This window comes from Rhodotorula graminis (assembly GCF_001329695.1).
Source record: "Rhodotorula graminis WP1 unplaced genomic scaffold RHOBAscaffold_9, whole genome shotgun sequence".
NCBI classification, from domain to species: domain Eukaryota; kingdom Fungi; phylum Basidiomycota; class Microbotryomycetes; order Sporidiobolales; family Sporidiobolaceae; genus Rhodotorula; species Rhodotorula graminis.
In genome coordinates this window covers 171,841-192,169 of record NW_017264936.1, presented here as the reverse complement: position 1 = coordinate 192,169, position 20,329 = coordinate 171,841, and the positions used below count along the sequence as shown (strand labels likewise).

The 20,329-nt window shown below is 68.8% G+C and overlaps 7 protein-coding genes across 7 annotated transcripts; 3 read left to right on the top strand and 4 right to left on the bottom strand.

Moving 5' to 3' along the window:
- Positions 1–32: 32 nt before the first annotated feature.
- Positions 33–2,279, bottom strand: RHOBADRAFT_37737 (uncharacterized protein). Its single transcript, XM_018413459.1, has 5 exons — positions 2,024–2,279; positions 1,600–1,887; positions 1,424–1,522; positions 1,156–1,362; positions 33–1,095 (listed from the first exon to the last, which is right to left on the bottom strand). The coding sequence occupies exons 1-5, from the start codon at positions 2,264–2,266 to the stop codon at positions 73–75; spliced, it is 1,860 nt and encodes a 619-aa protein (XP_018269905.1). The 5' UTR covers positions 2,267–2,279; the 3' UTR covers positions 33–72.
- A 107-nt stretch (positions 2,280–2,386) lies between these two features.
- RHOBADRAFT_45147 (uncharacterized protein) lies at positions 2,387–3,737 on the top strand (the record flags this gene model as incomplete). Its single annotated transcript, XM_018414548.1, has 5 exons — positions 2,387–2,514; positions 2,747–2,913; positions 2,992–3,287; positions 3,363–3,453; positions 3,541–3,737. 5 exons carry the CDS (start codon positions 2,387–2,389, stop codon positions 3,735–3,737), a joined length of 879 nt encoding a protein of 292 aa, XP_018269904.1.
- Positions 3,738–3,787: 50 nt separating this feature from the next.
- RHOBADRAFT_54448 (uncharacterized protein) lies at positions 3,788–6,634 on the bottom strand (the record flags this gene model as incomplete). The annotated part of the gene is made up of 13 exons (XM_018417316.1): positions 3,788–4,284; positions 4,355–4,877; positions 4,953–5,203; positions 5,261–5,275; positions 5,339–5,428; positions 5,496–5,719; positions 5,788–5,822; positions 5,889–6,041; positions 6,100–6,154; positions 6,217–6,293; positions 6,362–6,418; positions 6,484–6,529; positions 6,600–6,634. 13 exons carry the CDS (start codon positions 6,632–6,634, stop codon positions 3,824–3,826), a joined length of 2,022 nt encoding a protein of 673 aa, XP_018269903.1. The 3' UTR covers positions 3,788–3,823.
- A 240-nt stretch (positions 6,635–6,874) lies between these two features.
- RHOBADRAFT_54447 (uncharacterized protein) lies at positions 6,875–9,074 on the bottom strand (the record flags this gene model as incomplete). The annotated part of the gene is made up of 5 exons (XM_018417315.1): positions 6,875–6,980; positions 7,073–8,173; positions 8,249–8,315; positions 8,381–8,471; positions 8,544–9,074. 5 exons carry the CDS (start codon positions 9,072–9,074, stop codon positions 6,947–6,949), a joined length of 1,824 nt encoding a protein of 607 aa, XP_018269902.1. The 3' UTR covers positions 6,875–6,946.
- Positions 9,075–9,545: 471 nt separating this feature from the next.
- RHOBADRAFT_54446 (uncharacterized protein) lies at positions 9,546–11,498 on the bottom strand (the record flags this gene model as incomplete). Its single annotated transcript, XM_018417314.1, has 8 exons — positions 9,546–9,825; positions 9,898–10,016; positions 10,101–10,189; positions 10,349–10,585; positions 10,651–10,729; positions 10,806–11,094; positions 11,167–11,286; positions 11,350–11,498. The coding sequence occupies 8 exons, from the start codon at positions 11,496–11,498 to the stop codon at positions 9,546–9,548; spliced, it is 1,362 nt and encodes a 453-aa protein (XP_018269901.1).
- Positions 11,499–11,829: 331 nt separating this feature from the next.
- On the top strand, positions 11,830–16,060 carry RHOBADRAFT_54445 (uncharacterized protein; the record flags this gene model as incomplete). Its single annotated transcript, XM_018417313.1, has 8 exons — positions 11,830–11,875; positions 11,958–14,037; positions 14,101–14,440; positions 14,517–14,727; positions 14,816–15,486; positions 15,577–15,629; positions 15,700–15,772; positions 15,937–16,060. 8 exons carry the CDS (start codon positions 11,830–11,832, stop codon positions 16,015–16,017), a joined length of 3,555 nt encoding a protein of 1,184 aa, XP_018269900.1. The 3' UTR covers positions 16,018–16,060.
- Positions 16,061–16,949: 889 nt separating this feature from the next.
- Positions 16,950–20,115, top strand: RHOBADRAFT_37731 (uncharacterized protein; the record flags this gene model as incomplete). The annotated part of the gene is made up of 10 exons (XM_018413458.1): positions 16,950–17,311; positions 17,407–17,558; positions 17,634–17,756; positions 17,833–17,995; positions 18,091–18,177; positions 18,245–18,593; positions 18,681–18,814; positions 18,897–18,989; positions 19,055–19,291; positions 19,366–20,115. 10 exons carry the CDS (start codon positions 16,950–16,952, stop codon positions 19,931–19,933), a joined length of 2,268 nt encoding a protein of 755 aa, XP_018269899.1. The 3' UTR covers positions 19,934–20,115.
- Positions 20,116–20,329: the final 214 nt, after the last annotated feature.

Genomic DNA, 20,329 nt, shown 5'->3' with positions numbered 1-20,329 from the left:
CATTCGCAACCCCATACAGCATCTTTCCTCTCGTGCGCTCAAGAGAGATTCTATCGCGTTGTTCTCCTTGCTCTACTGCTCGTCGCCCTCGCCGTCCTCGTCCTCCTCGACGCCCTGCACCTCCCACTCGCCCGCCACGTCCCACCTGCTCGCCGGCGCACGCGCCGAGACGTACTTGACGAACGCGAGCACGCCCGGGTCGCGCAGGACGAGGTGCAGGCGGTTCCACTCGGGCTCGAGCGCGAGGAGCGGGCCGTCGTCGTCCTCCTCCTCTGGCTCCTGCTCCTGCTGCTCCTCAGCCTCGCCCTCTCCCGACGCCGGCGCGTCCTTCTTCTCGGCTCCAGCACCGCCGTACGTCGCCTCGTCGCCGCCCTCCTCGTTGGCGAGCCAGATGTCCCACGCGCCGACGTCGCCGGCCTCCCACAGCGCACGGTCCGCCTCGTCGTCGCACCTCGGCGTGAGGCCGAGGCCGACGTCGAGCTTTGCGCTCGCGCCCTCGTCGGCGGCGGCCTCGCCGCGCGCGAGCGTGTAGTCGAGCCCGGGGCGGAACCGGCGCACGGCGGTCGTGTACGCCGTCGGGAGGAGCGACGTGAGGCTCGCGAGGAGGGCCGCGAACGCCGACGAGGTGAACAGGTCGTGGACCTGGAGGAGGAGGTCCGAGAGCCGGTCCGGCTTCGACGTGCGCGACGTGCGGTCGGCGGCGAGCGACACGAAGCGCTGCAGGTGCGGCGGGCCGACGACCTTCCAGCCCTGCTCGGCGTCCTCGCCCGCGTCGTGCGGCGGCACCTTGTTGGTCGTGCTGCCGCCGACGACGGCGGCGCGCCGACCTCGCTCCATGTCGGCGTCGCGCTCGCGGATGAGGCGCTCGAGCTCGCCGGCGAGCGTCGGGTGCAGAAAGTCGGCGAGGACGAGGTGCGACGATTCGCAGAACGAGGTACGCAGGTGCGAGACGACCTTGGGCGTGAGGTAGGCCGGGTTGATGAGCGGCGTGAGGTAGGCGACGTCGGCGGGCGAGGGCATGGTCGGCAAGGGAAGGGGGAGGGGAGAGGCGTAAGGCGTGGCGGCCGAGAGGGTCGTCGCGTACTGCGGTCGTCGCTCGCCACGTTAGCTCGTCCTGCGAGAGGGGGGAGGAGTACGAGAGAGAGCGAGACGCACGAGTTGCTGCAAGCTGCTCTTGGCCTGGAACCCCTCGCTGCCCTCGAAGCCCTCCTCGCCCTCGACCGGCTTGTGGAACCAGCCGCTCAAGCTGACGCGTGCGCCGACGCCGCCCTTCTGCTTGTCGCCCTCGACGACGACCTCCTCGACCGAGTGGAACGAGTGGCCCGGCTGCACCTCGAAGAATACCATCTGGTTGAACGAGGGCTGCGAGTGCGGCAGGTGAGCGACAGGGCGGGAGGGAGGAATGGCGATGAGGGGGACGCACCGGAATGACGACGGACGGCTTGGCGACGGGGACGTTGGGGCGGTCCGGGTTCTCGTCGTCGGCCTCGAGGACCGGGTACAGCTCGAGGGCGCCGCCCCACTGCGAGCAGGGAGCAGAAGGGTCAGTCGCGTTGGCCGGCCGAGGGAGAGAGGGAGGGACGAGGGAGCGGGGCGCACCTCGGGTTGCCACGCAGGCTCGTCGAGGACGAGGTAGAGGATGAAGCTGATGCGCCTCGTTCCGATCACGTCGTCGTGGTTCAACAGGTAGCAACCCTCGGTGTACTCGGCGCATGACATGTCGGTCTTGGTGCCGCTCAGGGGGCCGCAGCCGGTGACGTCCTGGAGGAAGGTGCGGAACTGCTTGCTGTAGATGGCGTCGCGCAGCTCGAGGAGGGTCGGGAGGACGGCGAGCTCTTCGGCGGGCAGGCCCGACAGGTTGCTGAGGTCGCCCGTCTGGTTGATCTGCGGGGCGTGCGAGGGGTCAGTGAGGGGGTTCGAGAGAGAGGAGCTGGTCGAGTGCGGTGCACCTTGTCTGCAAGGGGAGGGAAGGAGGGTGAGCTGCCGGTCGAAGGAGAGGGAGAGAGGGAGGGAGGAGGAGCGCACAGATGTCGGTCTCCTTTTCGCGGAAGCTGAGCTGGGTGGTGATTTCGTTGCGGGCGCGTTTGATAAAGTCGTCTGTGAAGAGCTTGTTGATGACGGCGTGCTTGTACGGGGTGCTGTCGTGGTGAGCTTGTCGCAGGCGGTCGACGTTGGAGGGGTCGAGGAGGGACGGGTGGAAGGGGAGGTCGGGGTCTGCGACCTTTTGGCGCTTGGGTGCGGGCTCTGCAGGAGGCGGGCTGGCCATGCTCGTACAGCCGAGTGCGAGGTAGAGCGCTGAGAGAGGAACGATGAACGTCGAGCTGATGAGAATCGCCCGCTCTCGACTCGCTCGAGAACCCACACGGCACCTGCTGCACCGAGCCACATGCAGGCTCTCTTCTGGGGCGAGTCAAAGCCCACCCACCCAGACGCCCAACCCGCTCAACCCGCCGTCGCCTCTCGCCCTCTGGCCGCCAACTCCAACTCGCTCGCCGGCCGCGCCATCGTCGTCAGGTGCGCCAGCCTGTCCTTTCTCGGTCCAGCGGGTCGCGACGCACTGCAAGGTCGCGCTGCAGCTGCGTGCCGCCCAGGAACGGCCGCCGTCGCCGACTCGCTATCGCCGCCGCCCTCCTCCCCACTCGGACCCTCCGACCGCCGCCAGCTCTCGTCCCCCTGCGCCCAGCGAGCAGTCACCTGCGCCAGCACATCGAGCAAGTCTGACACGCTTGCCCCCAAACCCTCGCAGTGGTTGCGCATCCGGCATCGGCCGCGCCGTCGCCCTCCAACTCGCCGCAGCCGGCGCTCGACTCGCCCTCACCGACAAGGACGCTCACGGCGGCCGCGACCTGTGCGGCGACATCAAGCAGGCCCATCCAGACTGCGACGTCGCGTTCGCTGTTCTCGACGTCACCGGTCCGTCCCCCGTCCTCTTCTCCCCCCCTCTCCCGACCCTCGCGCTCGCAAAGCTTACAGCCCCACGCCCGACCACAGACGAGGCGAGCGTCGGCAAGCTCATGCGCTCGTTCAAGAAGACGTTCACCCGCCTCGACGGCCTCGTCAACTCGGCCGGCATCAACCTCCCCTCGCACGAGACGCACCTCGTCCAGCCCGACCTGTGGGACCAGACCATGAACACCAACGCCCGCGGCACGTTCGCCTTTTGCAAGTACTTTGCGGCGGCCGTCGTCGCCGACGAAGAGTCGGTCGAGCCGCCGACCGGCGGCTATTCGGTCGTCAACGTTGGCAGCAACGCAAGTTTGAGCGGGTACGCCAGCAGCTCGGCCTATGTGCGTCCCTACTTCTCTCTCGTGCCTCTCTCTACTCGCCCGGTGACTCGAGAATTGACTCTCGGTGCTCCGCAGTGCGCGTCCAAGCACGCCGTCCTCGGCTTCTCGCGAGCCATGGCCAAGGAGTACGGGTCGCAGCCGATCCGGGTCAACGTCGTCGCTCCTGGTGCGTCCCTCTCTCTCTCTCTCCTCGCCCTCTCCCACACCGTGTCGAGCACATCTCTGACCTGCACCTCCTGTACGTCGAACGCAGGCCCGATCGACACGCCGCTCCTGCACGCCCTCAGCGACGCATCCGAGACGAGCCTCGGCGAGACGCTCTCCCAGGTCCCGCTCGGCCGCATCGGCCAGCCCGACGAGGTCGCCAAAGTCATCTGCTTCCTCCTCGGGAGCGATGCGAGCTACGTTACGGGCGCCGTCATCCCGGTCGACGGTGGGTGGACCGCCTGAGCGAGCTTGGGGCGCGCGCTCTCGTCTCGGTCGTGTAGTGCCGTCTCGTTGTTGTACTCGTTGTCAATACAAGCCTCTGTCATCGTCTACCAAGCCTGCCCGGCGCGCAAGTCCGCCCCTGCTCCTGCTCCTCCCGCTCCTCCCTGTCCGACCGTCGCAGCAGGCCCGACCGTCGCTGCGCCCGCGCCGCCCGTCCCACCGCCGCCGCCGCCCGTGAGCCACGACTTGAGCCCTCCCCAGCCTTTGGAGGCGGCTGCTGGCGCAGGCGCAGGCGCCATCGCCACCGGCGCGGCAAGTCCCGCTCGAACCCCTCCCAGGCCGAGCGCGCCGCCGCCGCCACCGCCGTCGTCCGGGTCGACCGTCGCCGGCTGCATCTCGAGCTCCCGGTGCAGGGCTGCAGATCGGGCTGCGACAGGGGCGAGGGCGGGCGCGTGCGGCGACAGGACGTGCGAGGAACGAGCCAAGTTGGGCTGGAGGAGGGACGGGTTGTGGACGGGTTGAGGTTGAGGGCGCAAGTGCGGGTGCGGGTGTGCGTCGTGATAGACATCTGCAGCGCCGGAAGAGTCAGTCAGATCTGGAAAGGACGAGGAGGAGAGAGGCGCAAGAGAGGAACGGACCTGCAGCACCCGCCGCCGCCAACTCTCGCTCCTCGCGCTCTCGCCGCTCCCGCACCGCTTTGACGTACTGCTGCGCGCCCCACGGCAAGTGCCGCAGCTCGGGCGGCGCGCCATGATGCGGGTCGGGCGGCGGGAAGGCGCTGAAGCCGGCCGTAGGCCGTTCGGAAAGGCCATGCCAGACCGCGCCGCCGCCGCCGCCGCCCCACGCGCCCGGCAGCGCACCTGCTCCATGCCGCACACCCGGTACTGCCCATCCTGCGCCGCCTCGACCCGCAGGAGCGCCCCATGCCGCCGCGCCCGGCGCCGGCCCGCCGAAAAGCGGCTCGTCGTCCCACCCTGCCCCGCCGTTCCCGCCGCCGAGGCCGCCGAGCGACCCGCCGAGCGTGCCCCAGGGGCTCGGCGCTGCGGCCGGGCGTGCAGGGGCGGTAAAGTGCGCGTATCGGGCCGGCTGCGGGTGGTGAGGTGCGGGTCGAGGCGCGTGCGACAGGACGGCGGGGACGCCTTGCGCTCGAAGCTCGTAGACCTGCAGGGCAGAGTGGAACGTGTCAGTTATCCCGCGATTGTGCGAGGCGGGCGCGAGCAGCGAGAGGAGACGCACGTAGCCCGCCCTGAGCAGCTCTTCCCCCTCGACGTGCACGAGCCCGCTCTCGTCAAACTCGACGAGCGCGTTGGCGCCGAACTCGTCGATGGCGAACATGGCGAGCTCGTCTCGTAGGCGCTTGGACTCGTCCTCGACGATGAGCTGGGCCGTGCGGCGGTCGTCGGCGGTGAGGGTCGACAGGTCGGGAAGGCCGTCGACTGGCAGGGAGAGCGTGATGGGCGCGTCGGCCGCCGAGACGAGGGTCGTAGCTGTGTGTCGAGAGGTCAGTCTCCTGACGAGGGCGTTAAAGGAGGACGAGGGCGCACGGTTCGGGTCGGCGGCTGTGAGGTGAGGAGGTCAGTGCGCACTCGAGGACGACCAGGACGACGATGAGGGAGACGCACTGAAGGTGAAGCTCTTGATCTGCCGAGCGAGCTGGTCCTCCTTGATCCTCGGGACAGCGCCCGGCAAGCTTGGGTGCTGCTGCGCTGCGGCTGCTCGTGGACGAGGCAAAGTAGGTCAGTGGCCGCGCGGCGCGAGGGGAGAAAGCTGAGGACGCACCGCCAGCCTCGACCTCGTCTTCCTCGTACGGCCCGAACCCGTACTCGGCCCGCTCGTCTGGCCGCATGAGCTCGAGAAGGTGCCGATTTGCGTCGTCGAGGCGCCAGAAGGCGGGATCGTCGAGGAGCGACAGCGGACGGTTGGCGAGTGTCGTCGGGCGATGAGGAGGGCGCGGTGCCGAAGAAGAAAGGCCGAGGGCGTGCTTGTACTCGAGGAGCTCACGGCTGCGAGGGAGACCGGATGGTCAGAAGACCGTCGTGAGGACGGGAAGGGCAGAGGGCGGTCGACGCACCGCCGCCGGTCGGCCAGGTCGGCGAGGTGCTTCTCCTGTGCGCGTACGAAGCGTCAATGCGTGAAAGGTGGGCGGGCAAGGCGCGGAGAGAGGCGACGCACCTGCTCCTTTTTCTTCTCGTCGAGCTCCTTCTCCCGGATCGCGAGCATCTCGAGCGCCGACCACTTTATCTCCTTGCCGACCACCTTCTCGCGCTCCTCGACGTGCTTGGAGGCGTGCGCCTTGTCGTGGAGCGCGATGCGCTTGTCGGGGGTCTGTGCGGCGAGGGCGTCAGTCTTGCGCGTCGGCGCAGAGGGCGAGACGAGCCCGCACGTCGCCGGTGCGCTTCATCTCGAGGCGTACGACGTCGGCCTTGAGCTTAGCGAGGCTGTGGAAGTAGAAGAGTCGGCTCGTCTGAGAGAGTGCGAGAGGAAGAAGAGGGAGACGCACTACTCGTCCTTCTTGTCCTCGCGCTGTTGACGCGTCTGGTCGACGAGCTGCCGCCGTATGAGCTGCCGTTGCTCTTTCTGCGGAAGAGAGGCGTCGTCAGGTACCGCGAGGCAGGAAAGGGCGCGAAAAGGCGAGCGAGACGCACCCCGACCTCCTTGGCAAGTTTGGCCTCCTCTCGCGCAACCTTTGCGGCTGCAGCCCTCTGTCGGTACGACGAGTCAGTGTGCCGTACTCGAGAGTCCGCACGAGGCGAGGCGGCAAGCTCACCGCTTTCTCCTCCTCGACCCACCGTTGATGCACCTCGGGATGCTGCCTGCGCGACGCGAAAGTGATCAGCACGGGCCTGCTGCACCGAGAAAGAGGAAGAGACGCGAGGGACGCACCAGGTCTTTGCGCCCATCTGCCAGGCGAGCGGCATGTTGGACGAGAGCCGTGAGAATGAGCGAGGCTCGAGCGCGAGGACGCCTCGCGATCAAAGCAGAGCGAGCTGCGCCGACACCGCCTGCTGCGCGCGAGGGGCGAAGGTGGCGTCGAGGCGAGAGAGCGAGAGCGAGAAGCTGAAGGCGAGCGAGAGACGAGGGAGGACAAAGCGATCGGCGAGGAGGAACGCCGAGGGCGACGACGGTCCGCCGGCGGCGACAGGAGAGGGTCTGAGAATAATGCGAGGGAACGAGGTTTACAACAAGGAGGGAGGGAGGCGGTCGCGACGCCCGTCTATGCACCGCGACGACTAGCTCGCCACCTCGACCAGTCCGCCACGCCAGCTGCGAGAGGGGAGGGAGAGAGGGTCAGTGACCGCTCGACGACGACGACGACGACGATGACGAACGAGGAGAGGGAGAGAGAGAGGACGTACTACTTGACCCGCAAGCCGGCCATGTGCGAGAACGTCGACGCGTGCGTGCCGACAAAGCTCCTGCCCCTCGCGAGGATGGCCGCGTCGAGCATGGTCGGCCACCAACCGCCCATCTTGCGCTTGGTGTCGAACGCGTCGTGGTCGAGCACCTTCCACCCGAGGGCGCGCACCTCTTGAACGAACGGCGTGTCGCCGCGCTCGTCGGTCGTCGTCACGACGGCGTAGTCCTTGGCCGACAGGCCGTCGAACGTGCGGAACGCGAAACGCCCGGGCCCGGTCCAGTCGTACGGGTTGTCGAGGCGGTTCTGGAGGGCGGCCTGGACGCGCTCGAGCGCCGAGACGTACTTGTCGAGCGCGGTGAAGCCCGTAAACTCCTTGAAGTCGCCTCGGCGCAGGTGGATCGTGATGAACGGCGGGATCTCGCTCGCCCGGCTGACGCCGAACAGCTCCATGAGGTAGTCGTCGGCGCGGCGCTCGACCTCGCGGTTGAAGCGCATGTACTGCCCGGCGTGGACCCAGTCGAGGCCCTCGCCGGGGACGGTGGGCTCGAGCGGGACGGGTTCGAGGTGCGGTTCCTGGAACATGACCGACCCGATGAAGAGCGAGTTGTCGAAGCACATGAGTTGGTGGTCGGGTGGCGCCGCCGAGACCGTGTCGAACCCGTCCTTGAGGTTCTTGGCCTTGTCGCCCTCGAACGGCACCTCCGGGTCGACGGGCGCCTTTTGCGGCAGGACCTCGCGCCGCACCTGCTCGATCCACCGCGTCTTGGCGCCGACGTCAAAGTCGAACATGCGCAGGGCGTCGAACGCGACGTCGAAGCCGCCACCGCCGCGGGCGAGCGGCGGCAAGGGCCAGTGGTCGACCCAGACGTCGTGCAGGTCGAACGACCACGCCTGGAGGTTGGCGAACCCGATGAGGAGCTCCTGGATGGACCAGCACGCGAGGTGCTCGTTCTGCGGCCGCTCGCTGCGCAGGTCCATCGGCTTGACGTCGGCGAACTGGACGGCCGGGATGCGCGCCTCGGCCCAGAAGCGCCCGAGGTCGTAGAAGCTCGAGATGTTCTCCGGGTTGCCGTCGATGTGGATGGGCATGAGGGAAGGGCTGCACGAGGAGCAACGTCGTCAGTGACAGGGCTCGGAAAGGGCTCGAGAAGGAGGAAGGGAAAAGACGACGCACATGATGGCGACGCGCCCGGTCACCTTGGCAAAGTACAGCATCTTGTTTATCGAGATCATCTGGTTGGCTGCAGGGGGGGCATCGCGCATGAGTTGGCGGCTTGAGAGAAGGGAGGCGAAGCGAGGGACGCACCGTGACCGCCGTACGCCATCGTCGCGACGTAGCGCAAGCCCGGCTTGAGCTGCTCCTTGATCGTCGGCCGTGACGTGTTGTAGTTGAGCACCTGTGGGTGACAAAAAGGGTCAGCGTGCGGCGCGAGGGAGACACAGGCGAGGGAGGAGAGAGGAGGACGCACCAGCAGCGGGTCGAGCGGCTCGAACTCGAAATCATCGTCCTCGACCGTGTCCTGCCCGTTGTGCCACCTGAAAGCCGCCCAACGATCTGCCACCGACTGCTGCACGAGCTCCTTGGCGCTGCGCAGCTGCTCGAGGACCGGGGCGTCGCCGAGCTTGTCGGACGACGCCGCGCCGAGGACCTTTACGAGGACGGCGAGGCCGACGAGGCCGGCGAGGAGCGCTCGCCGCGAGACGCGGCGCGTCAGGCCGCCGAGGTGCGCGAGGAGCGGCGGCGACTTGGCGGCACTGTTGGTCGACGGCGACGAGGGGAGCAGCGGCGAGCCGGCCGAGTGGGCCGAGGTCGAGCCGCTGCGGTACGCGCGCTCGAGGTCGGCGTCCTTGTCGTCGGCGTAGGCGCTGTCGCGCGACGGGAGGTCGTACGCCGAGTGGTCGCGGCGGAGCGAGCCTGGTGCGGCGGCGGACGAGGACGAGCCGAGGTCGGGCGTCGAGGGGAGTGTGGCTGGGCCCGAGGGCGAGTGGGGACGCGTCATGGTGGATGCTGAGCGCGGCACGAGTGCTCGGCGATGCTCTGGGCGGGTGTGTCGAGGTGGGCGAGGATGGGAAGTGAGGCGGGGACGAGTTGCGATGAGGCGGTTGCCGAGCTGTCGAGGCGGCTGGCGGGGCTCGAGGGCTGTAGGCGACGCGCTGCAGCTGTGACCTGCACAGCAAGAGGCGACTGCTCGAGGACGACAGCGGCGAGGGTGCGGCTAGCTCAACCTCCTCGCACGAAACTCCGCCGTGGTCGATTGGCGTGTCTCTCCCCTGGTCGTCCCTTGAGCTGCTCGCTTGCCGGTTGCAGCACTCTCGTAGACAGTACTCGGCGTCCTCGTGGCCGAACCGCTCATGTTGCACCGGCCTCCAAAATCGAGCCGACTCGGCTGCGCTCGAACCCGCCCTCGTTTCCTCGAGCTGTCGCCCGTCCTGCAGGCCGACGCGGACCGCCCACCGAGTCGACGCCGTCGTCAAGGTGCCCTCGCGACCGCCCGCCTCGGCGGGTAGACCTCCCACAGCCCAATCTTTGCCTCCTGCCCGCCCGTCGCGAGCCACGCCCGCCTCGTCCCGCCGGCGCGGCCCGCACCGCCCGCCACCTCGTCGTCGTCGTCGTCGTCGGTAGGACAGTCGCTGAACACGGGCGATGGTGCTGTCGGGTTGAGCGGCGCAAAGGCGGCCGCTTGAAGCGACGTGCGGTGGTGGCTAAGGACGGCGAGCGGCTCGAGCGTCTTGGCCTTGTAGAAGCGCGCCCTGCACCGACGAGGGGCTCGACGTCAGGGCGATTCGCGCCGAGGGGAACGGGACCGAGGAAGCGGGACGCACTCGCCGTCCCACCCTGCCGTCGCGAGCACCTTGCCGTCCTCGCGCACGACGACAGCCGCCTTGCCCGCCGACGCCGTCAGCTCGGTGTGTGAGCGTGGAAGGCCGGCTTCTGCGTCGTTCTGCGCGGCATGTACAGCAGGTCAGTCGGCGTGCGTCCCGCGCGAGAGAGAGAGAGAGAGGGCAAGAGAGAAGAGGGGACGCACGGCGTCGACGAGGCGGTAGGCCACCATGTGGTGGTCGGCGCCGACGGTGTAGGCGAAGCGTTGGTCGGCCGTGACGGCGAGACTCATGACTGCGAGAGGGAGCAGGATCAGGCAACGTCCGGCACGAGGGAGGGAACCACGAGGGGAGGTCTTACTCGCGTCCCGGTGGCCCTTCTCGACCCAGACGAGCTCCCACCCCTCGCTCTCCTCAACTCGAACGCCTTGTCGAGGAAGGTAGAGAGGCGAACGCGACCGCGCAGGTGCAGGCGAGGTTGACGGGGTCGGGACGAGGTCGAAGGTGCGGGTGGGCGCGAAGCGGAACAGGGCGAGCTGGCCCGACTCGTAGGCGATGAGGATGTGGAGGAAAGGTGGAGGAAGAGCTGCGTCGGCCTCGGTGGGGAGCGCCTGCTCGGCGACGGCTGGTCGAGGGGGACGAGGAGTGTCGGGAGACGCGAGGTAGAAGAGCTGCGTCGCCATGACCGTCCCTGAGTGAGCAACGTGTGAGTGGCACTCGAACGGCGTGGAAAAGGGGCAGGACGTGTCGGCGCACCCGTCTTCTGCCCGACGAACGCGCCGGCGCCGACCGAGCGATGCGCTCGAGCCTTGGAAGGATAGTGGAAGATGTCGACCTGCGCAGACGAGGCAAGTCAGCACTCGCCCACTTCGGGCGATGCAGAAGATGGTGCAAGAGGATCTGTGACGCACAAAGTCGTCCTTGGTCAAGCTCGGCACCGCGACCAGGGCCTCCTCGTCCGGGCGGTCCTGCTCGACCGCTCGCTCTTTGCCCTTTGCCTCGCGCGTCCTCCCGCCGACGAGGCACACGCTCATGCGGCAGAAGCTCATGGCGTTGACGTCGAGCGACCAGGCGCGCTCGATGCCGGTTGACGGCGTGGCAGGCGACGGGACGGCGGTCGCTGCGCCATGGTCGGCGATGGACGACGCGTCGGTGCGGGAGGGAAAGCGATGCAGGTGCAGAAGGTTGTCGCGGCCGTGACTGTGTGCTCGCAATAAGAGTCAGTGACTATGGCGAAGCTCGCGGCGAGGGAAGGAGAGGAGAGAGACGGACGAAAGGAGCCCTTGATCGCCCAGCTCGACAAGGCCGAGGATGCCGGCATCGTGCGCGCGCCAGAAGTACCGTGGCCGGAAGGTGGACAGGTCCCACACGGCAACAAAGCCGTCCGTGTCGCTGTGGGAGAGGGCGGGTCAGGTCGTGGCTGTCGGTTGGACGACGAGGAGGGGGCAGACGGACCCGCTGAAGAGGTATTGGGCACAGCGCGAGAAGCCGAGGACCGAGATGGGTGCGCTGTGCCCTCTGAGGATGTACTCGGGGGCAGGTGGAGCGAGAGTGCCGCCTCGGGTCGACGACGAGGACGAGGCAAGGGAGGAGCGCGAGACCATCGAGGTGCGGCGAGGCGGGCGCTGCTCTCGGTCGAGCGCACACAGAGCAAGAGCTGGAGGAGCACGCTGTGCGAGTGCGGCAGAGCGAGGGAACCAGGCGTCGTCGTCGTCGTCGTCGCTTGACATCTCGCCGGTCCCTCTCTCCTCCACTCTCGTCAACAGCTGTTCGCCAGTACAGCACATCGACACGCTCAGCTACATGGCTCGCGGCAACCCCAGAGGCCGCACAGGCGCACACACCGACTCGTCCGCTCGCGGCTCCCCTCGAGGTGGCTTCCGAGGTCGAGGACGCGGCCGAGGTGGCGCAGCCCCAGTGCGCGTCGACCACTCGATGGCGAGCTTCGACTACGCCGACTTGATCAGCGACGACATGCTCGGTGAGCCCACCCTCTCCCTCTCTCTCTCACCACCTTCCCCCGAGCCGCACGTTGACCTCATCGCTCCCGTCCCGATCGACAGGCTTCAACCCCTCGCCCGTCTTCCAGCCACCTGTACAGCCCGCTCAACAGCCAGGCTACGGCACCCCGACTCGCGGTGCCCGTGGCGGGCCGGCGAGGGGCGCGCGAGGTGGACGCGGCTCGCCCTTCCCGCCTCGCGGCGGCGGCAGTGCGCCCTCGAGCGGCCGCGCGACGCCGACCGCTCCTGCGCCGTACCCTACCCGCGGCGGCGGCGGCTTTGGCGGCGGGCGCGGCGGACGCGGCGGACGCGGCGGGCTCGGGTCCGGCTTGGGCGCCAGCGACCGCGGCGGGCTCGGAGGACGCGGCGGCATGAGGGGCGGCGGGCGCGGCGGGGCCGCCTACAGCGGCTCGTCGACGCCCCGTCACGTCGTCGGCATGAGCTCGGGCGCGTTCAACCCGCTCCTCGTCCCCGTCAAGTTCGTCAAGGCGGCTGGCGACGGCCTCGGCACGGTCGGCGGCGAGGACGAGCATGGCCTCGAGCTCGCCGGCGCAGCATCGCCGCCGCCTCCCGCCCGCGAGAAGCACCTGCCTCGACACAGCGTCGAGGGTGCGCTCGCCGACGAGGTGGGCAACCTCGACCTCGGCGCCGACGCCGACGCCGCCGAGCACGACCTCGCACCGCCTCCTCCCGAGACGGCGTTCGAGCCCGAGCCCGCCACGACCGCCACCATGGCGCTCGACGAGCTCGAGGACGCGCCCGACTCGGCCGAGCCTGCGACGCACCCTGGCCTCGGCTCACGCGCCAGGAAACCTGTCGAGCGCGCTCCGCCTCAAGCACCCGTCGCCGTCGCGCCGGCGGCCCCGTCTGACGACGACGACGCCGCCGAAGACGACGATGACGACGGTGCCCTCCTGTTCGAGATCTCGACCACCGCGTCGGCCGTCACCGTCGACCTCCCCACCTCGATCGCCCCTCCCGCCGCCTTCGCCTCGCACGACCAGTCGACGCCCCTCTCGTCCGACGCGTCCGACTCGGACTCGGAGCAGATCCTCTTCCCGCGTCGCGCCCAGGCGCACGCCGACCCGGTCTCGTCGGCGCGCGCCCCTCCCGCCGCCGTCCCTCGTCCCGCCGCCGACCTGTCCCTACTCGCCTCGAGCTCGACGACCGCCCCCGCCGCCCCTGCCGCGCGCTCCCGCACGACCCACCCGTCGCAGCCGGCGCAGCCGGCCAAGCAGAGCAAGAAGGCGCTCAAGCGGGCGTCGCGCGCGGCGAGAAAGACGGGCCGGGCGCACCCGAGGAGCGGCAACGCGCACCTCGCCGGGCACGGTCCCGGGCGCACGCTCGCCGACTCGGACGACGACGACGAGGGGGACGAGGAGGCGGGCGCGGCGAGGGAGGAGCGCGCGCAGGACCGCGAGGACGGCGCGGCGCTGTTCGCGCGCATGCAGGGCGGCGGCTCCGAGGGCGTCGACGACATGCTCGTCGCCGACAGCGACGACGAGCCCGAGCAGGTCGACGCGCAGGGCCACGTGCCCGGTCAGCCCCGCCAGGGCGACAGCGACATCGAGTGGGGCTCGTCGTCGCCGCCTCCCGTCGGCCCCGCCGGCGCCCGAGGCCGCGCCAAGAAGGCGGCGCAGCGCGCCCAGCGCGCCGACCAGCGCGAGCGCGACAAGCTCGAGCGGCTCGTCGCCGCCGGCTCGACGCGCGAGGAGGTCGAGCTCGCGCTCGCGCTCGAGGTCAGTGCGCGCGAGGACGACGAGCGCCGGCGTGCCGCGAGGGAGCACGAGCGCCGCAGGGCCGAGGACGACTACCTCGCCAACGTCGACGTCGGCGACGAGGGCGACGACAGCATGGCGGTGCTCGCCGCGTTCGCCGAGGGCGCGGTCGGGCAGCTCGGCGGTGAGCACGGGCGCGGCGACGATGCGGATCGGCGCATGGCCGAGGACGAGGACGACGAGGACGAGTGGGGGACGTCGAGCGAGGGTGGGTCGTCGTCGGCGAGCGAGGAGGAGGACGACGATGAGGACACGGAGGGAGCGCAGGACCGTCGGCTCGCGCAGGAGGAGGAGGACGACAGCGAGGAGCTCGGCTCGGACGACGAGCTCGAGATGGAGTACTCGCTCGGCGACGCAGATGGCCGGTCCGTCCAGCCTCTCTCTCCTCGTTGTCGTTGACGCGAACTGACCCTGGGCGTCTCTCGCAGTGTCGAACACTCGCTCTCGGTCGACTCGTCCGACGACAACTCGTCCATCGACTCGTCCCTGTCGTCGTCGACCGACTCGGACGCCGAACTGTACGCGTTCGAGTCGGCCCTCCTCGCCGGCAAGAAGATCTCGATGCAGCGCATGGGCCCGGCCGGGTCCGGCGGCCGTAAGGACGAGCGCGAGCGCAAGAAGGCGCGCGCCCGCGAGCGCAAGGGCAAGGGCAAGGCGCACGTCGTCGACAGCAGCAGCAGCGACAGCGACAGCAACGGCGACGAGGTCATGTTCACCGGCAACGACTCGTGGGCCGACCGTGACGAGGACTACATCTCGCAGGTCCAGGTGCGCCCGACCTCTCCCTCTCTCTCTCTTCCTCCTTCTCTCGATACGCGAACTGACTGTCCGCCTCGTCACGCAGGCCGCCGTCCGCCTCAACGCCGACCTCCTGTCGACCGCCCAAGGCGGTCGCGCCGCCCGTCGCTCGAACCGCCGCGAGCGCAACAAGCTCTTCACGGCCATCAGCCAGGGCAACTTTGACGACATTGACCTGTACGATGAGGCGGCCGACCTAGACGAGGACCTTGTCGAGGCCATGTTCGCCGAGCAGGAGGAGGCCGGCTTCGGTGAACGTGCGTCCCTCTCTCTCTCTCTCTCTTTCCCTCGCGGCCTTGTCTGTCCCCACACGTACTGACACCTTTTCTCCCCATGCGCTCGCAGCCTCGAAGAAGCAGCGCAAGAAGGACAAGACGTTCAACGGCGCCTTCTCGCAGCAGCTCGCCGCCCAGTGGGACCTCGACCGGTCCAAGAAGGCGACCAAGAAGGCCAAGCGTGCCGCCGAGCGTGCCGCTGCTCGCGAGGCCGAGTTCCGCGACACGTACCGCGACAAGGCGGGCTCGTACTCGCGCGGCAAGGCCGGCGCCAAGTCGCTCGCGCGCTCGGGCGACGACGACGACAACGACGCAGCGGCGATCAACACGCGCATGCGGCACTTTATCGTGACCGACCTGAGCTCGACGTCCATGTCGCTGCCGCCCATGGCCAAGAAGGCGCGCATCGCCGTGCACCTCCTCGCCGAGGTCTATGGCCTCAAGTCGCGCTCGATGGGCTCGGGCAAGAACCGGTTCCCGGTCCTCGAGCGCACGTCCAAGACGACCGTCGTCGGCGTCAGCGAGCGGCGAGTGCGGGCCATCGTCGGGACAGCCGACGGCGAGCACGAGCTCGACGGCATCGACGACGACTGGGGTGGGCCGAGGGGCAAGGGCAAGTACCGCGGCAAGGTCGGCGGGCTGTGGAAGGCGCTCGAGGGGGCGTCGGGCAAGAAGAGCGGTGGCGGTGGTCGCCGGGACCAGCTCGGCAAGAACTCGGAGGGCGCCGTCGTCGGCCAAGGGGTGCGTCCACCCTCTCCCTCTCTCTCTCCTTCTCTCTCTCTCTCTCTCAGCCGCCCGGACTGACTCTCGCCTCTCCTCCCTCTCGTGCAGGCGGACAAGATTGGCGAGGACAACGTCGGCTTTGCGCTTCTCAAGAAGATGGGGTGCGTCGCTCGCTCCCTTTCTCTCGTCGTCGTCGAGCGAGCCGAGAGCTGACCTTGCGCGCCTGCGCAGATGGACGGTCGGCGGCCAGATTGGACTTTCCGGCCAGGGCTTGCACGAGCCCGTCGTCGCTCGCGTCAAGACGGTGCGTCCCTCTCTCGCCCCCGGTGTGCGCGTGCAGCTCGGCGTCTCGGTCGAGCTCCCTCGAACCTTGCCATCATGGCTCGGCGACGCAGAGGCTTGGCCTGTGTCTCCGCGCCTCGACGTACCTGTGGACGGCGCGCTGACACTCTCTCGTTGCGCATGCAGGGCAAGAGCGGCCTGGGTTTGGGCGGAGGGTTCGCGGTCTCGAGGGACGAGGCGTGGGCGTTGGCTCGTGGCCCAGAGTAGATCTCGCTCGCTGTTGCTGCACACACTGTCTACGCGAGCATCGAGCAGAGCCTGTCGATGCGCAAGAGAGAAAAGATGCCGAGGCGGGCGAGAAAGGGCCTCTGACGACGAGGTTGGACGAGGTAGAGGAGGAAGTTCGAAAGGGTTCGCCTCCCGCTCCTCTGCGGCCACCTCTCGACTGCGACCAGCTGTACGCTAGACCCACGACCACTACCCTTGACGACCTCGACCACGCCCCGCACGCCTGTACGACCCGCGAGCGACCGCCCCCTCTCCGCTCGCCCACCCTCGCTCCCCTCGCAGCAGCCAGCCTTCAGCCACTCGCGCCGCTCCACCTCGACCACCACCTCCCCACCCAGCCAACGACCATTATGGCGACGGGCCACAACGAGCGCTCGTCGTCTCGCCCTCTCGCGGCCCCCGTCCCGGCTCCGTCCTCGGCCTCGAACAACAACGCCTCGTACCCGCCCGACCCGAGCCCGCCCAGGGCCGTGCACCCGGCCTACACCCAGTCGATCCCTGTCCCCGCCGAGACCGACCCGCTCGCGTTCGGCACCTCGCCTCAGCAAGGCGGCGACGGGTTCGCCGCCCACGACTTTGCCGGCCACGGCCGCGGTCACCAGAGCGCGTACGGCGGCGTGCACGACCACGATGACGGCGGCGACTACTTTCCGGACGAGCCCTACACGGCCATCCCGCTCGGCGAGCCGTCGTCGTTCGTGTCGCCGCACGGCCAGGCCGGCTCGCTCGACATGAGCGAGGACGGCGGCGACCTGTCGCGCTCGATCCCGCGCACGAGCCTGTCGACGCACAACTCGCGCACCCAGCTCCGCAGCGGCGTCGCAGGCGGCGCCTACCTCCCGACCGGCGTCGACGGCGACCCGGAGAAGCACCTCGACTCGCGTCCCGTCCACGCCGGCCCCAACGTCACCATGGCGCCGCTCCCCGACACGGGCGACGAGCGCCAGTCGCGTCGCGCCGAGCGCCAGTACGGCTCGGGCGAGAAGGGCGGCAACGGCGGTGGGAGCGCGCCCGGGAGCGGGTACAACACGCCGCGCTCGCGCAGCCAGGAGCGCTCGCGCGGCGGCGGGCTCGGCAACTGGGCGGGCCCCGGCCAGAACAACTCGCCGTACGGGCGCCTCGGCGACTCGAACCAGGCGAGCGGGTACACGTCGGCCGCGAGCAGCAACCCGAACCTCCAGTTTGCCGACGGCGACTTCATCCCGACCAACGGCAACTGGTTCTCGCGCGCCTTCTTTGCCGTCCTCAACTCGCACTACATCGTCCGCTGGATGTGCGTCCACCCTCTCTCTCATTGTCCTCGCCGGTTCCCTCTTCGACCCGGCCAACGACTGACGATGCCCTCTCCCGTACGCGCTCCACCTGCAGCATCTACATCGTCCCCGTCCTCGCCCTCCTGTGGATCCCCGGCATCGTCCAGTTCACGGCCAAGCCCGACGCCAAGGTCTGGTCGGTCCCGCTCAAGTGGTGGTCGTGCTGGTTGACGGTGGTCTGGGTCGGCTGGTGGGCCGCCGCGCTCAGTGCGTCCCTCATCTCTCCTCTCTCCTCCTGCATGACCGAACGACCGGAGCCCTGACAACCCTCTGTTTGCGCAGGCGCCCGCATGGCTCCTGCCGTCCTCACCCGCACGCTCGGCATCGTCGCGCCCGAGCTGCGCCACTACATCGCCTACCTCAAGGCAGTCCGCTTCTACGTCGGCCTCGCGGGATGGGCTCTCGGTGCGTCTCGGCCTTTCGCGTCGTCGTCCAAGCCGCCGTCTCGAGACACTGACTCGCTCGGTCCCTCGCCACGCAGCCATGTGGATCTCGTTCTTGCCCCTCGTCAACGGTCGCGCCGTTCGTGGCTCCGACGGCACCGTGCCGTCCCAGTCGACGCTCAGCCTCATCACGCAGGGCCTGTTCGGCATCTTCCTCAACCTCGTCATCCTCCTCGTCGAGAAGCTCATCGTCCAGATCATGTGCGTCAGCCTCGCCTTCTGCCTCTCGCACACTAGATTCGCCGTCTAGTGTACATTGTCGGACACGGTGACTGACCCCTGCCCTCGTCCCACAGTGCCCACAACTTCCACAAGCGCTCGTACGAGGACCGCATCGTCGAGCAGAAGTTCCAGATCTCGTCCCTCATCGCCCTCTACCTCAAGTGAGCTCGTCTCAGCCTCCTCCGTCTCGTCGAGACGACGACACTGACCATCTCGCCGCACCTACAGCTCGCGCGACATCGGCCGGTCCGACACGCTCGACGGCGCCATGGGCCGCCCGCGCAACAAGCGCCAGACGTCGGACCCGACGCTCCTCATCAAGAAGGCGCTCAAGGGTGCGCAAAAGGCCGCCCAGACGGCGACGACCGTCATCGGCACCGTCGCGAGCGAGATTGCCGGCGAGCGCGTCCTGCAGCCCAACTCGCCCCCGTCGATGGTGACGAGTGCGCTCCAGAGCGCAAACAAGACCAAGCAGCTCGCGAGGCGCATCTACTACTCGTTCGCGCCCAAGTACCGCGACGGCATGGTGCTCGCCGACATCTCGAGGTGCTTCAGGTCGCGCGAGGAGGCCGAGCGGGTGCGTCCCTCTTCCTCCTTCTCATTCGCCTCGTCTGCCTCAGTCCGGCCGACACTCACACCTTGACGTCCTCCACCCGACCTGCAGGCCTTCGCCATCTTTGACCGCGACTCGAACGGCGACGCGACCCTCGAGGAGGTCGAGATGGCCTGCCTCGACATCCACCGCGAGCGCCAGGCTCTCGCCCGCAGCATGCGCGACATCGACTCGGCTGTCGGCAGGTGCGTCCCCTCTCTTCCTCTCTGTCTCTGTCTCGCGCCGACGTTTGGGCCGCCCTTGACGCCGCGCGTCTTCCCTTTGCAGGCTCGACAACATCCTGATGACCGTGTGGTACATCGTCGCCCTCTTGATCGAGGCCGGCCTCCTCAACGCGAGCTTCAACACGATGATCGCGAGGTGCGTCCCGTGCCGCACGTCGTCCAGGTCGTGCGCCCCAAACTGACACCGAGGTCGTCCCGCAGCGCCGGCACCTTCATCCTCGGCCTGTCCTGGCTCATCGGGACGACGATGCAGGAGATCCTCGCGTCGATCATCTTCCTCTTTATCAAGCACCCGTACGACGTCGGCGACCGCATCTCGATCGACGCCGTCGACTACATCGTCCTCGAGATGCACCTCCTGTCGAGCATCTTCAAGAAGGTCGACGGGACCGTCACGCAGGCGCCGCACTCGCTCCTCAACACCAAGTTCCTCCTCAAGTGCGTCCTGCTCTCTCCCTCCCTCGTCGGCGAAAGAGCCTGCGCCTGACGAGCGCCCTCTCCCCCCCTTGCAGCTACCGCCGCTCGGGCCCGATCTGGGAGAGCTACACGTGGGACGTCGACTTTGGCACGCCGCTCGAGAAGATCGAGGCGCTGCGTGCGCGCATGCTCGAGTTCCTCGAGCAGGAGCGCCGCGACTTTATCCCCGCCATCGACATCAGCATCGTCGACTTTGCGTCGCAGGGCAAGCTCACGCTCTCGGCGCCGATCAACTACAAGAGCAACTTCCAGAACGGCGCCCTCAAGACGCAGCGCCGCAACAAGTGGATCGTCAGCCTCAAGACGGCGCTCGCCGAGCTCGAGATCTACGGTCCCGCCGGCGCCGGCGACCCTGCGCCGGCCGCCGCCGACCCGGTCCTGTACACCCAGGTGCCGTGGGACGAGGTCAAGGCCAAGGCGGCCGAGGCGGCCAAGGCGGCCGACAAGACGCACGAGGATGCGCGCGAGCACGACCCGGCGTTCAAGCGCGCGAGCGGGTTCGCCGAGGGCTTCATCAGCCAGCGCGAGGTCGAGGACGAGGAGGCCGGCAAGGGCAACGGCGCGCTGCGCTCGCGTGCTGGCGGTGCTCCGCCGGCGTCGTAGAGCGGCGGCGCATGCCCGTCGAGCGAGGACGGGATCAGGAGGAGCGAGTCGAGGAGGCGCGAGCGGGACCGGGAGGAGGAGAGGGAGGGCCCAACAGACACTTCGCAGGAGACGCTTGATGCGCTCTTCGATGCGCGCATTTGCTGCATGCACATAGAGCTTGACCAGTCCGCGTTGTCGAGCTCTCGTCGCCGTGAGCGAGGAGGAGAGGTCCGAGAGGTCGGCGAACGACTCGAGCATCCTGCGAGCTTGGCTTTTCTCTCGAGGCTGCTGGTCACGGAGGCTGCAAGAGCCTTGTGTGTACGCGCAAAGCCTCGCCAGGAAGCTGCGCCGACGAGAGCGAGCTCGTCGTTGTCGCCCGGCCCCACCTCTTCCTCGTCTCGCTCCTCTCAACGC